This window comes from Lycorma delicatula, chromosome 9 (assembly GCF_047948215.1).
Source record: "Lycorma delicatula isolate Av1 chromosome 9, ASM4794821v1, whole genome shotgun sequence".
NCBI lineage: Eukaryota > Metazoa > Arthropoda > Insecta > Hemiptera > Fulgoridae > Lycorma > Lycorma delicatula.
Genome location: NC_134463.1, coordinates 9,063,319 through 9,075,916, shown reverse-complemented (window position 1 = coordinate 9,075,916; position 12,598 = coordinate 9,063,319). Strand labels below are relative to the sequence as shown.

Genomic DNA, 12,598 nt, shown 5'->3' with positions numbered 1-12,598 from the left:
AAAATCTGCAAAACGGCTATGCAAGGTTTTAAATCCAAATTAAACTCACACAATGTACGATATCAGTTTGATTAATGTATGACTAAAAGGTGTAAAGCAAGTAATATTATTTAACGGAGGGTCGCAATTCACAGCAACTTAAGTAATTTCTACATTTGTTTACAAATTCTTAATCATCTGCTCTTTAGTATACATTAATTTTTTGTATAATATCTAAAAAAAATTATGAAAGATTGAAAAATGCCATACCTGACCAAGATTTGTATCTGGGATCCCCGGAAAAAAAGGCTAACACAACCAGTTTGCCACAGAAATAGAGTTTAAAGTGACTTTTCCAAAAATGAAGCATTAAAATAGTGTAAAATAACAGTTCTTTTTATCATTCAAAAATGATATGAAGACATTATTTCACAGTGCGCGTAAATTATTGTTTTATTTCGCTAAGTCTACAACTCCAAAAAACCACCTTTAGCAACATCATCAGTATGAAAAAAATTACAGACACCAGAACACCAAAAAAATTCCTTACCAGTCATCTGTTATATTCTTTTTTTTAAATATTCACTGATATTTGTCTTTCAAAACAACTCAATTGTTAGATTTTATTGACATAACTAGAGTTATGTGATCCTTAAGTTACCTGGAGAATACAAAGAAGCAATTTTCCTAACCCGAATATATTATCATTTTATACTTAGTATTTTTAAGTAGGTTAAGATAGAGACTGACAAAGTATAAGAGAGGGCATTATAAGATAGCCCTATCTTTGTTATTGCTTGTTAAATTTTTTTTATTATATTAACACTAACAATATTCAGTTCAATAGAATTTTTTCTGCATTTCAGGTAATTGCTGACTTGTGGAGTGACAAACAGCTTATAAGTAAATAAAGTTTAAGAACTGTATACTTGTACTTTGAAAATATACATAAACTATTCCATTACTATGAAAAAGAAAAATATTTCAAAGTGATGTTTATGTAACAGTTAACTATAATTTTAATAATTAGTGTAATCTTAATATACTACCAGAACTAATAAAAATTAATAATATATATATAATTGTTCAAAATTAAAATGAAATAAAAAAAATACTAAATTACAGAACCTTATAAACTTTAGAAACTCAAACAATACTTATGTAATTAGGCTAAACAATCTGATACCAAAGTCTTCAAGGATTGACCCTTGATGCTGCCAAGCATCAAGAATCAAGGCATCAGTATCTATTACGATTATTGACAGTTATAGTACAATAAAAAAAAAAAACAAAACAATAAAAAAAATAAATAACTTTAATGTTTTTTTTATTATTTTATATAATTATATTTACAAAACATGCAACATAATTCACTATGTAAAAATAATAATATTTTTAATATTATTTTTATGGTAATACATACATTATTCCTTAATAAAGTTTGTCATTTGTGTAACATAAAAATAATATTTTAAATATGCACTTTAATATTTCATATATTACTGTTATAACAACAGTAATATATTGTATAATAAAACACATAAGTATTTTATTACTATTTTTATTTTAAAATTATATTTCACTATCAGAAAATAATGTAGTCTTTTATTGTTATTTTTTGTTTGTACTGCCCTCGGAAATATCATAATATTTTTATCCAAAAGAAAAAAAAAATTAATTTAAGTTCACCGGGATAGTAAAAAAAAAAAATAAATAACAAAAAAACGGTAATTTAATAAATAAATAACTGTATTTATGTATTAGTAAATACATTTTTATATTTACATAACTACATTTAAAATTACATTATTTATTTTTATTTAAAAAAAACGTGTATCAAAATATTATTTTAACTTTTCCATAATGCTATGTAATACATACAGAGTATTACATAATTTAATTGCTTACTATGTTAAATAATTATGATATTATAGTAATATTTTTACATTCACAATAATATTTTATACAATAATATTTATTTAATACAAACTTTTTTTATTATTTATGTACAAATGGCAATTTTTTAATATATTTTTTTAATTTGCAGATAAATTTTATTAACATTTTTAATGTATTAAAATGCCATACAAAAATATAAAATAAAACCAACAGAAAACAATCATTTTGTTATATTTTAGTTAAAAATATACATTTCAATCTTCGTGAACCACAAACAGCTTTTGTCATAATGCATTTCATTTCATAACACAATACAATAAATATTAATACATATCAATTAGTTCTGTTTTATCAATCTATCCAACCATCCCAAGGTGCCTGCACCATATCAATGATCAACTGCCACAATATCAATCCGTAGTTAAAATAAACATAACAATTACTTATATATTTTGTACATTACAATAGAAAATTATAAACTTTTATCATATTCGCTGTATATGTCATTACGGTCTGCTTATTATAATAACTTAAAGACAGAAATTGTCCAAATATACCTGTTCAATATTATCAAAAAAATGTCAAAGTAATTGTAAAGCAATATCAACATAAAAACACCATTAGATGTATATATATATATATATATATATATATATATATATATATCCTTTTTTTATTTGAAATGGAAAATTAATAGTTTGTCAACAAAAAAATCTGTACAAAATAATTATACAAATGAATCAGAATAAATTATGGAGGTATAAACTAATAGTTAAATCACATTTAAAGTTTATGATCATAAAAATGTAGTATGTAAAAGAAATTAGCAAAAATGATCAGTAATTTACTGTCAATTTATTTAAAAAATGTATTATAACAAAGGTGATACAAGAATATTAAGTATGTGGCAATGAATCTTTGCAGACGATCTCCTATTAAAATGATCAATTGTCAATTTACAGAAAAACTGTAAGAATAGAAATTTTTATATAAATAGGTAATATGAGTAAAGTGATTAGCAACAGACTGTCATTATTAAAAAGAAAAATATTAAAGAATAATTTTTAAGTTAGGTAACAAAACATGGGAAAGAATTAGAGTAAAAAAGCAGTAAAGGAATCAACACTTTTAAATCAACAAATTATTTTATAAACAAAAAACAAAGAAACAATTATTTTTTATTATAAACAGAAATAATAATAATTTATTATAAACAGTAATAATAATTACAGTAAAAAAGGCAGTTAGGTCAATCGAGGCAATGTGTTTTAGGCAATTACTGGTTGATCTGGTGTGGTTAAAAAAGGTCAGTAAAAAAAAAAAAAAAAAAAAAAAAAAAAGGTAAAAAAGTTGTAAATGATTCATAATAATAAAATAATGTCACTTGTATAAAATACACAAGATGATAAAAAAACTGCATAATTAAAGCTGAAGTATTAATAGTATTTTTAAATTAAAGATAACTATTATGTACAGTATAAAATAATGGCAAATTGTAAATAAAATTTTAAAAATGGCAGACCGAATAAACAATTATACCAGTGTAAAGTGAATAGAAAAATGAGCTTATTGTAAAAAAAAGAGAGAAAACTTAATGCTATTATAATAATTATTTTATCTCCTCTTAGCAGTTGGTGGTGCTTGAGTATGATGCATACAGCCTTCTACATTTTCTGGCCAATCACAGACATTTTCATTCGGGTTGAACACAAGATTTGAAGGGCATGGCATATGATGTTTTCTTTCACCTTCACACATGTAGTACATAGTGCAATCTGCTTTATCTGGGTGGTATGATATATGACCGTCTTCTTCTTCACATGAAACTGCATTTGCTGTTGAAAAAATATATTCATTATATTCTTAGTTTTCAGAACATAAATATTCAAATTTTTAGAGATTTTACTGGTTTTTTAACTTAAAAAAGGAGTTAAAATAAGAAAATCATATTTTTCCTGGTGTACACTATATTTTCCATATTTTTTTTATGATTATGATGCACATACAGCACCTGAGATAAAGAAGGCACCTGTCAGAGTAACTTTCTCTAATAATAATGATGTTCACTATACACAATGGCCACTCCCTGCAGTGAACAGAATGAAAAAGTAATTTGTAGTACTGAACATCACCAGTATTTTTGTCGACAAATGTAACAATATATTCATTTCAGTGAAGAAGGCACAGGAAAATGCTTTCCCTAGTAAGCCCAATGTGAAATACTAGGTATTTTTGAGTATGGCTATGTCAGATCTTGAAAATGTCAATAATTGGTTTAGAAGGATGAATATTCTTGTATTTTATATAAGTATGTGAGAATTATGTGTGTAATGTCTAATTTTGGTATGTCTACATTTGGAAAATTTATAGAGAAGATTGTGTTGCATCCAGCTACTTTTAAGATAATATCTACAATTTTAATTAAAAGAAACAACTAAATAACTACACTTAAACACAATTGGTGTTTGAATATGTCTCAAAGAACTGTAATCTTTACTGCTAGTAAAGATATAAAAAGTTACTTATAGAAAGTAATTTTTATCTTAAATTTCAAATTTATTGTACCTTTTTATCACAAATAATAGAAACTTCACTTTTCATTTGTTTTAAATAAATACTGATAAAGCTACTGTATTTTATATATTTCTCAAGTTTCAACATTTTCTTGATGAGAATAATAGTAACTAACAATCTCTTTTTATTAATGATAATTCATGTTTAATAATTTTAATTATTATTTAATTATAATTTTATTTTTGAAAACTTATTGAATTATCTTTTGAACAATATGTTCTTAACTCAAAATTAAAACAATAATAGATAATTAAAAAAAAAGTATTGCAAAAGTACTGAAAATTATATATCTGGTTGGGCAACATTCTAGTAAGTATCATTCAGTAAAGTATTAAAGAGGAAAAACTGAAAGTAAAGAGAATAGGAAAATTATTGTAGGCATTAAAGAAGAAAGAAGTTATAATGAAATAAAGAAAGATGTAAAGAACAAGAAAAATGTTAAGTAAATTAAATAATACAAATTTATAGAAATGGAAGAATTGCACAAGTTTATGGCATATGATTTTGATGTGTATGGTATTATACTTTGTTTATTTTTCTATTGTTTTGTATGTAAAGTCTTAAAATATTCATCTTATTATAAATCATAAAATACAATTTACTTAAAAATTACATTACGTTATGGATACAGGCACAATTACAGTTAGGTACTTACATTAGTTCAATTTCAGTCTGACAATTCCTGAGAGAGTGCTGTATTCTTTATCCTTATGAAAAAAGTACAAACAGTAACAAGCAAGGGGTTCATTAAAAGTTCTATTTTTAGCTACCTACTTCAACCTGAGGTAGCAGCATCACAGATCAATTAATATCAGGAATATTATCTACTCACTCAAGTAAAGGATTACCACTACTTAACCCTTCAGTGGGAGTCTAGCTGAATGGTATATAATGCAGTCAGATAATTCTGCAGGCCATACAATTTTAGGAATGGAAGACTGTTTTGCTTAAGAAAGGTTAAATTTGTTTCAGGTAGCAGTTTAATACATAAAGAATAGACATTAATTGAGGCATACATTTGAGCTGAGGTTGCTGATCATTAATAAGCACTTCCCATCCTACCATAATTGCTCAAGGAAATGAAAGTGGAAACTCAGTGTCCACAGGGAAGCTTGAAATACTACTTTTGATTGGGCTGTTTTTCTTATTATGTGGTCCACTACTGATGGCTGGATTTTTCATTATTCAGTCTCTTCATTGGATCCATTCCTCCTCCGGAGTATCTAGTGGGTTTTATTTGATTGCTAACTGGGTCTGTGCTGTGGATATGGACACTTTAGATAAATTTAACTGGTGTAGTCACAAAAATACAAGCAAGGGCTAAACAATACATTGAGAAATAAGTACCAGGAAAATTGAAACTGTTAATAAAGTTAATTTCTTTTAAGAGAGTACTTTAAAGTAACAGTATTTAAAATAATGCAGAATTTAAAACAGTTTGAAAAAGAGGAGATTTAAAGAAATGAAAAAGATTTATTGTATTCAAGAAAATGAAGGAAAAGTAATAAAATTTGTAAGAATAAAAAAAAGTCTATAAGAAATAAGGCAAATGGGGCTTTACAATTACAACTAACAAACATAAATTAAAAGTTAGCAAAATAATAAACTACATAAATAAAATTACCCTAAGTTTTCCATATAAATAATAAAATATGAAGGAAATTTTTAATTAATTGACCATGAAAGAAATCACTTATTTTTTATATTCATAATTTTCCTCACATTTCCCCAACAGTCAAAGTCTGTTACATATCAAAATCCCAATTTGATTTAAAAATATATCAAAATTTAAAAATATTGTTATTTTCACTATTTTCCTGGTATGTCTGGTATTGCATGCTCATTCTTGGAGATGTTTGTACATTACTAATTTTCATAAATGATATGGGTTTCATGTAAGGTTACTTACAGCCAATGAGATTATTTATTCATCTTCAACAGTCACCAGTCACTATGGCAAACTAACAGGTATTAAGTTATGGCAGATGTATGAGTAAATTATTACAGATGTATGAGCAGAAATGTAGTGGAGACAAATTCTGTTGATATTTATAAACTGACATTAATAACTCTATATAATGAATTATTATTCAGTATACATTATTCTCTATATATTTATTATACTATATTAGATAATGAGATGGTTATTAAAAATGTGTCAAATCTAAACATACAGACTGAAGAGGATATGGTTTCTTTATTAATTATTTAAGCTAGTTGCAAAAAGCAAAGTTTGTTTGGATACTCAAAATTCACAAAAAATCTATCAATTAATAATTCTATTCTACTCTGCAGTTAAACTAATTTCATACAACTTGAAACACTCAGATGATTCTTACATCAACTAAGTAAATTAAACTAGCAAATTAAAAATTATTTATGGTTATACAGAATGTATAGAGTATAATTTTATTTTTGGATTAATAACTTACGATCTTTAGTTGTATAACCACCAACAGGATTAGAAGTTTCATAAGGACCATCGTATTCCAATTTTACTGTGTAACCATCTAATTCTTGTCGCATTGCATTCATTAATGGGAATTTTCCTGTTCCACAAGACCCTCTGAAGTCATCCATATCTACAGACCAAACCATGATACCTCCAAATCCTTCTTCTTTTAACCAAGCCATCTACAAATGAAAAAATCAAATATAATTAGTAATAGTTATTTATACCTTAAAAAGTCTGCATCTTGTAAGAATCTGTAGTTCTTGTTGCTGTTTACTGTCACAGTAAACAGCTTTATCACTTTACATATTGATTGCCAACTCTGTAGGGTTTAGGAAGCCTCCTGTGTGTTCTTAAATTCTGAGTCTGTTGTGTATAGAGTTTCACTGTAGTTTAAACCTCTCCTACATTCAATTATCATCCGTTTAGCGTGTTTATTTTATTTTAAAGAAGCACAATATGAAATTTACTTCATTACCTAGCTGGATTAAGGGATTTTTATTTTTGTAGAGTAGTAATTTGTTCAGTTTGGATTTTTGAAATAACTCAGTCAATAAATTTTTTCTTTCATTTAACTATTTTTAGTGTAAAGTGATACACAATAGGCATAGATTTACAAATAACTTATACAGTCCACTGCTATTGAAAAAAATAATGAAATGTGCTTTATTGACAGGACAAAAGTCAGTTAAATTTATCAAATGAATTTACTTCAGAGTAAATAATAATAATAAAAAATGAATAATTCACTCAATGGAATAAATGATAATTTGCATAAAATTCATGTAATAATTTATTTAATTTAATGGAATTTATAATTACACAAATATATTTGTGTAATATAATATATTAGGCTACCTCTGTTATAACCACTGAATTGTGCAGACCATGATTATTAATTTGCAGTATCATGAGTCTATGCAGTTTTACCTATCTGCCTGATAAAGGTTCTTTATAGATTGTTGGTGTATGTCTTTTTGCCACTAATATGGATCTTGAAGTACAAACTCTCAGTTTCATTTCCCAAGCAATCATTCTTTATTTAACAACAAACTTGTTCATTAATATTTTTAAGTGAAAGAAAAGTGACTTGCAAAAATAAAAATGATACAGTATTTGAATCTTTGAGCATGATCCTGCAGTCACAAATTAAGTTTTTAAATGGAAAAATTATTACTGAAATATCTTTAATCCACTGCATGTAACATAATTACTTTTAGTACTTAGAAAACAGTTTATAGTTTGGTTAATCTCTCGATTTTTCTTTTCCATGCAAATCTGTCTGCACAGATTCATTAAAATGTTTTTCTACTTACATAAATGTAGGTTTCCGTAACCCATAAATCTATATAAAATTTGTCATATTTAAAATTATTGAATGATTTGTCACAAAAAGCACAGATTTTGGATTTCTGTATATGCCATGGAAATGGCACACAACAAGGTATACTCTGCTCCACCTTTGGAAATGAGAGGGCTTTTTAAAAAAACAAAATTTTGCTATAACTTTCTTATTAAGTAAAATATCGATTTCGTTTAAAGTTCCTACTATTTTTTTGGATAAGTTCCTACTATTTTTATACATGTAAATTTTTTTGATATCATCAACCATTGGCCCAGGGGGTGAAAAAAATGGGGTTTCAAAGACAAAAAAAAATCATTCCTCCATTAATAAGCACAGTGTCGAATCGGTTTAAAGTGTTTATTAGTCCTCTAAACATTACCTAAAACCTTTGTCTGAAACAATTTTTGATATGACCAATCCTTATGGCAAGGGATAACCAAAATGTTGCTGGAATCGTAAAAAGATGGGGCTTGTCGTATGCTAAACATGAGCAACCATTGTCATATTGAGTAAATTTGAAGTTTTTCCTAACTTTAAGGTAGAAATCTATTTTATTCACTACTTCTTTCTTTCTTTTTCCTGTTTAGCCTCCGGTAACTACCGTTTAGATAATTCTTCAGAGGATGAATGAGGATGATATGTATGAGTGTAAATGAAGTGTAAGTCTTGTACATTCTCAGTTCAACCATTCCTGAGATGTGTGGGTAATTGAAACCCACAATTTAATTTTTATCCACTACTTAGCACTAGTGAAATCTACCTCCATCTTTTCGCGTGTCGAAAGGGATGTTTTTTCTTTTCAGTTGATTCAGAAATACATCATTTTAAAAATTATATGCGATTATTAAATTCCATTCAATTCAGCAACTGTCTTTCAGAAATTCTTCACTAGCGAGGTTACAATGTTAAAAAAGATCATGAAATAAAAATTCATTTACACAATTAAAAAAAATTGATAAAATTAATTTACCTTTGTTTTCAATGAACGTTCATCATCAAAACCAACCCACTGGTCTTTCTTGTACGCAAATGGTACTTGCTGTTCATTATCCCAAACCAATGTAGTGTTTTCTTCATGTAAAAATTCACAGACCTAAAAGAATAAACTCGTTATTTCAGGTGATAATTATTCAAAACTAAAAATATTATGTTTATTTTTACAGCGGACAACTTGGATTACACAAAATAATTGTCATACTTTTCTGGAAAAATTTATTGTATTTCAATCAAAATATGAAATTAATTACATACTTTGAATTACAGGAATTTTAATATTAATACAAAAATGATTATTATTATATATTTCACTTTCTTGTGGACATGGTAGCCGCTGTAATTTTGGTTTAATCATGTTATTTATCTTTACGTTGTTTCTATATCTTATATACATTGTTTTATCATATCATAGAAATAAAAAATATTTCTTCAGATATAATTTACAACATTTTTTTTTTAATAACAAATATGAAAAATGGTTTGGCTTCATCTATTAATTTGTATAATATTTCAAAAGTTTATTGTACTGTTTTGTTTTGGCTCTAGGCAGTTGCAAACATGAACTCAGTGCAGCTGCAGACCAGTGATAGTCAACGTTTTTAGCTCTACAAACCTCAAAAAGTAAAAAAAATATATATAATGAATATTTCATGACTCCCCAACCCTAATCCAATGAAACTTAGTTAAACTATTAAGCTGTGTTGACAGCGAGAGATATGAACATGCATATATAAAGTGTACAAATGAGCAATTTACAAGTTTCAACTTGATGTGTACATGTTCTTTGTAATATGGTCTGCTTGCATAATACTCGCTATGAAAGTGTCGTGTTCAAACACGCATATGATATGTTTGAACACATCATGCTCTCAGCATTATAAAGAGAAGTAAGGGATTGCAGAATATGAGCTTAGTTTCAAATGCAAAGCGTATGTCTGATGTCTTTATTTAAGTTTTTAAAAGTGTAGTTTCAATGAAAATAATAATGATTGAGGTTACGGTTTTTTAGTGTACGGTCAAACAGTGTAATTGTTCTTTTTTCAATTAGATTCTTATGCAAAATGGATAAATTTGTGAAAGAAAAGTACCATCTACATGCATTGAATCAAATGGTAAAAAGAGAAGATTATACAATGACAGTTATTTAAATTATGATTTTACTTCATTGGATAAAGTGCATTGTTTGCACCTTGCACCAATGCAAGCTGCAGACTAGCTTCTGCAAACTTACCTTCTGCACTAGTACAACTTACATAGTAATTAATACTGAACTATTATTCAAATCACATCTGATTTCTGTTGTAAATAAATAATTTAGTTTATTTAAAAACCAGTAATACTAATAAAACTAAATAGAAATAAAGAATTTACAAAAAAAATAAAAAATAGAATACTAGACAAACGCTAACCTCAAACACAGAAGTATGAATGTAAGAATCAGAGTAGAGATGGTATTGCAAAGAAGAGTTATCATCTGAAATGACATTACCTTAAGTCTCAGTTAGATTAAATAAGATAATTAAAATAACCAAAGAATGTTTCTGTAAAGAATAATCTAATAATGGTGAAAACACAGAGAATTTCTCTCTGTGGGTTAGGACAATTTTTTTTTGTGTTATGTTTTACAACCCCCCCTCACACACAAACACACTCACACCTACATCTTTTTTTTTAATGATGAAAATAAAAAATAAAAATATACCTCATAGTATGACATAAAACCAGCTTCTCCAGTATATTTTCCGGGTACACCTCCACCAGATGCTGGGGCACCAATGTCAAATTTAGCTGGGTCAACTAACGTGAAAGATCTTCCATAAGTTGGCATTCCTATCATTAACTTTTCTTTTGGTGCTCCTTGTTTCACCCATTCTCTAGCACTGTAATCCTAAAAACAAATTCCAGATGTAAATTTACAGTTGTTGAAGTTAAAAACCTTATCAAAATATTTTGATCATAATATTATTGTATCAAATGCTAATATTTACCACTGTTAATTTCTTCTGATAAGCTGTTGCACTTTCTAATGGGTAAAGAGGGCTATTATGACCAACTTGTCTTTCCCATTGACCATGGAAATCGTAAGTCATTACATTAATAAAGTCCAAGTATTTGGCAATTTCAGGAACATCGTATCTGAAAAATATAAAAATGATTTTAAAAATCTATACATTTAATTTCAGTGAAAATTTTTATTTGCTCATTATGTGCTTACTTAATTTTATTATTTGTGCTTTAGTTTTTTAAAAGTAATATTTGTAGTTATATATGGTTTCTCTATACAATAACTATTAATTAATGTAGAAAAATATTTCAATTTTATTCTTTAAAGCAGAAAAAGTTGTAAATGTGCTTATTAAAAATTTCTTAATCAGATTTCAATGCAAAAAAGTCGATGTAAAACAAAATTTTGAAATTTAATATTTCCACACTCTTTCACTATCACCATGGTGGCACCTACTAATGTCCAGCAGGGCAGCCATTTCTTATCTGAGCTTAGTGAAGTAACAACTCTGCCTGCAAAACTATCCAACAAATCTGTTTTCTGTCCTAGGGTTTAACACTTTGGCTGAGGTGCAATTCAAAGATGGAAATAGAAGCTGGAGCTTCTGTTTCTTCTAGATTCTAATCTAATATATTATAACTGTTTAATACAATCAAATATTAGTGACTGATGTTTTTAACAAAAAAAATATATATATATTTCTCTTCTAAGCCATTCAAATTTTAAACACACTTGAATTTTAACTTCAAAAAACAAACATATCCAAAAAAAAACATTCCAAAAGCAGAAAGGTGAAGGATTATAATCTAAACTGTTTCAAAGTGTAAAAATTCAATAGAATAGGAACTTATACCGCTGAATGTTTAATGAATCATGGAAATGTTAGAAATTATTACAGTATCTCAATTGCTTAATTCTTTTAATATGGAATGATGAAATGTTTACATGGCTAATTTTACATTCCCTTTTTTTGTGCTATAAATCATTAAAAATCCTTAGAAATCCTGTATAAAAATAAATATTATTCTAAAAATGAAGTTTATAACAATATGTTAATATTGGTTGATGGTGCAGAGTTAGAAATTCTAAAAATTTGTTGATCATTCAATCTAGCAGTCATTGCTTAAGGTTAACAAATAATAAAAAAAAGAATTTTGTGTTTACACTTTTTATTTTCATAAATAAAAAAAAGTGTATTTTTGTTTAGTTATGTATGAAATAATTAATTTTTTTTTCTATAATACAGAAATATGAACTAAACTGATAAAACATTATCTGTTGCAGAACTGAGCAATGATTTAGTTAATATTCTATGAATTTTTGGATATACAAAGTATTCATTTGCACT

The 12,598-nt window shown here is 26.7% G+C and overlaps 1 protein-coding gene across 1 annotated transcript in view; it reads right to left on the bottom strand.

Moving 5' to 3' along the window:
- Positions 1–1,403: 1,403 nt before the first annotated feature.
- The window catches only part of Cht7 (chitinase 7), a 377,604-nt gene continuing 366,409 nt past the window's right edge, over positions 1,404–12,598 (bottom strand). Inside the window, exons 13-17 of the mRNA XM_075374574.1 lie at positions 11,234–11,381; positions 10,948–11,133; positions 9,220–9,342; positions 6,885–7,086; positions 1,404–3,713 (exon numbers count right to left, since the gene is read on the bottom strand). Coding sequence (XP_075230689.1) covers positions 3,493–3,713; positions 6,885–7,086; positions 9,220–9,342; positions 10,948–11,133; positions 11,234–11,381 — 880 coding nt within the window. The 3' untranslated portion in view covers positions 1,404–3,492. The remainder of the gene's footprint in view (positions 3,714–6,884; positions 7,087–9,219; positions 9,343–10,947; positions 11,134–11,233; positions 11,382–12,598) is intronic.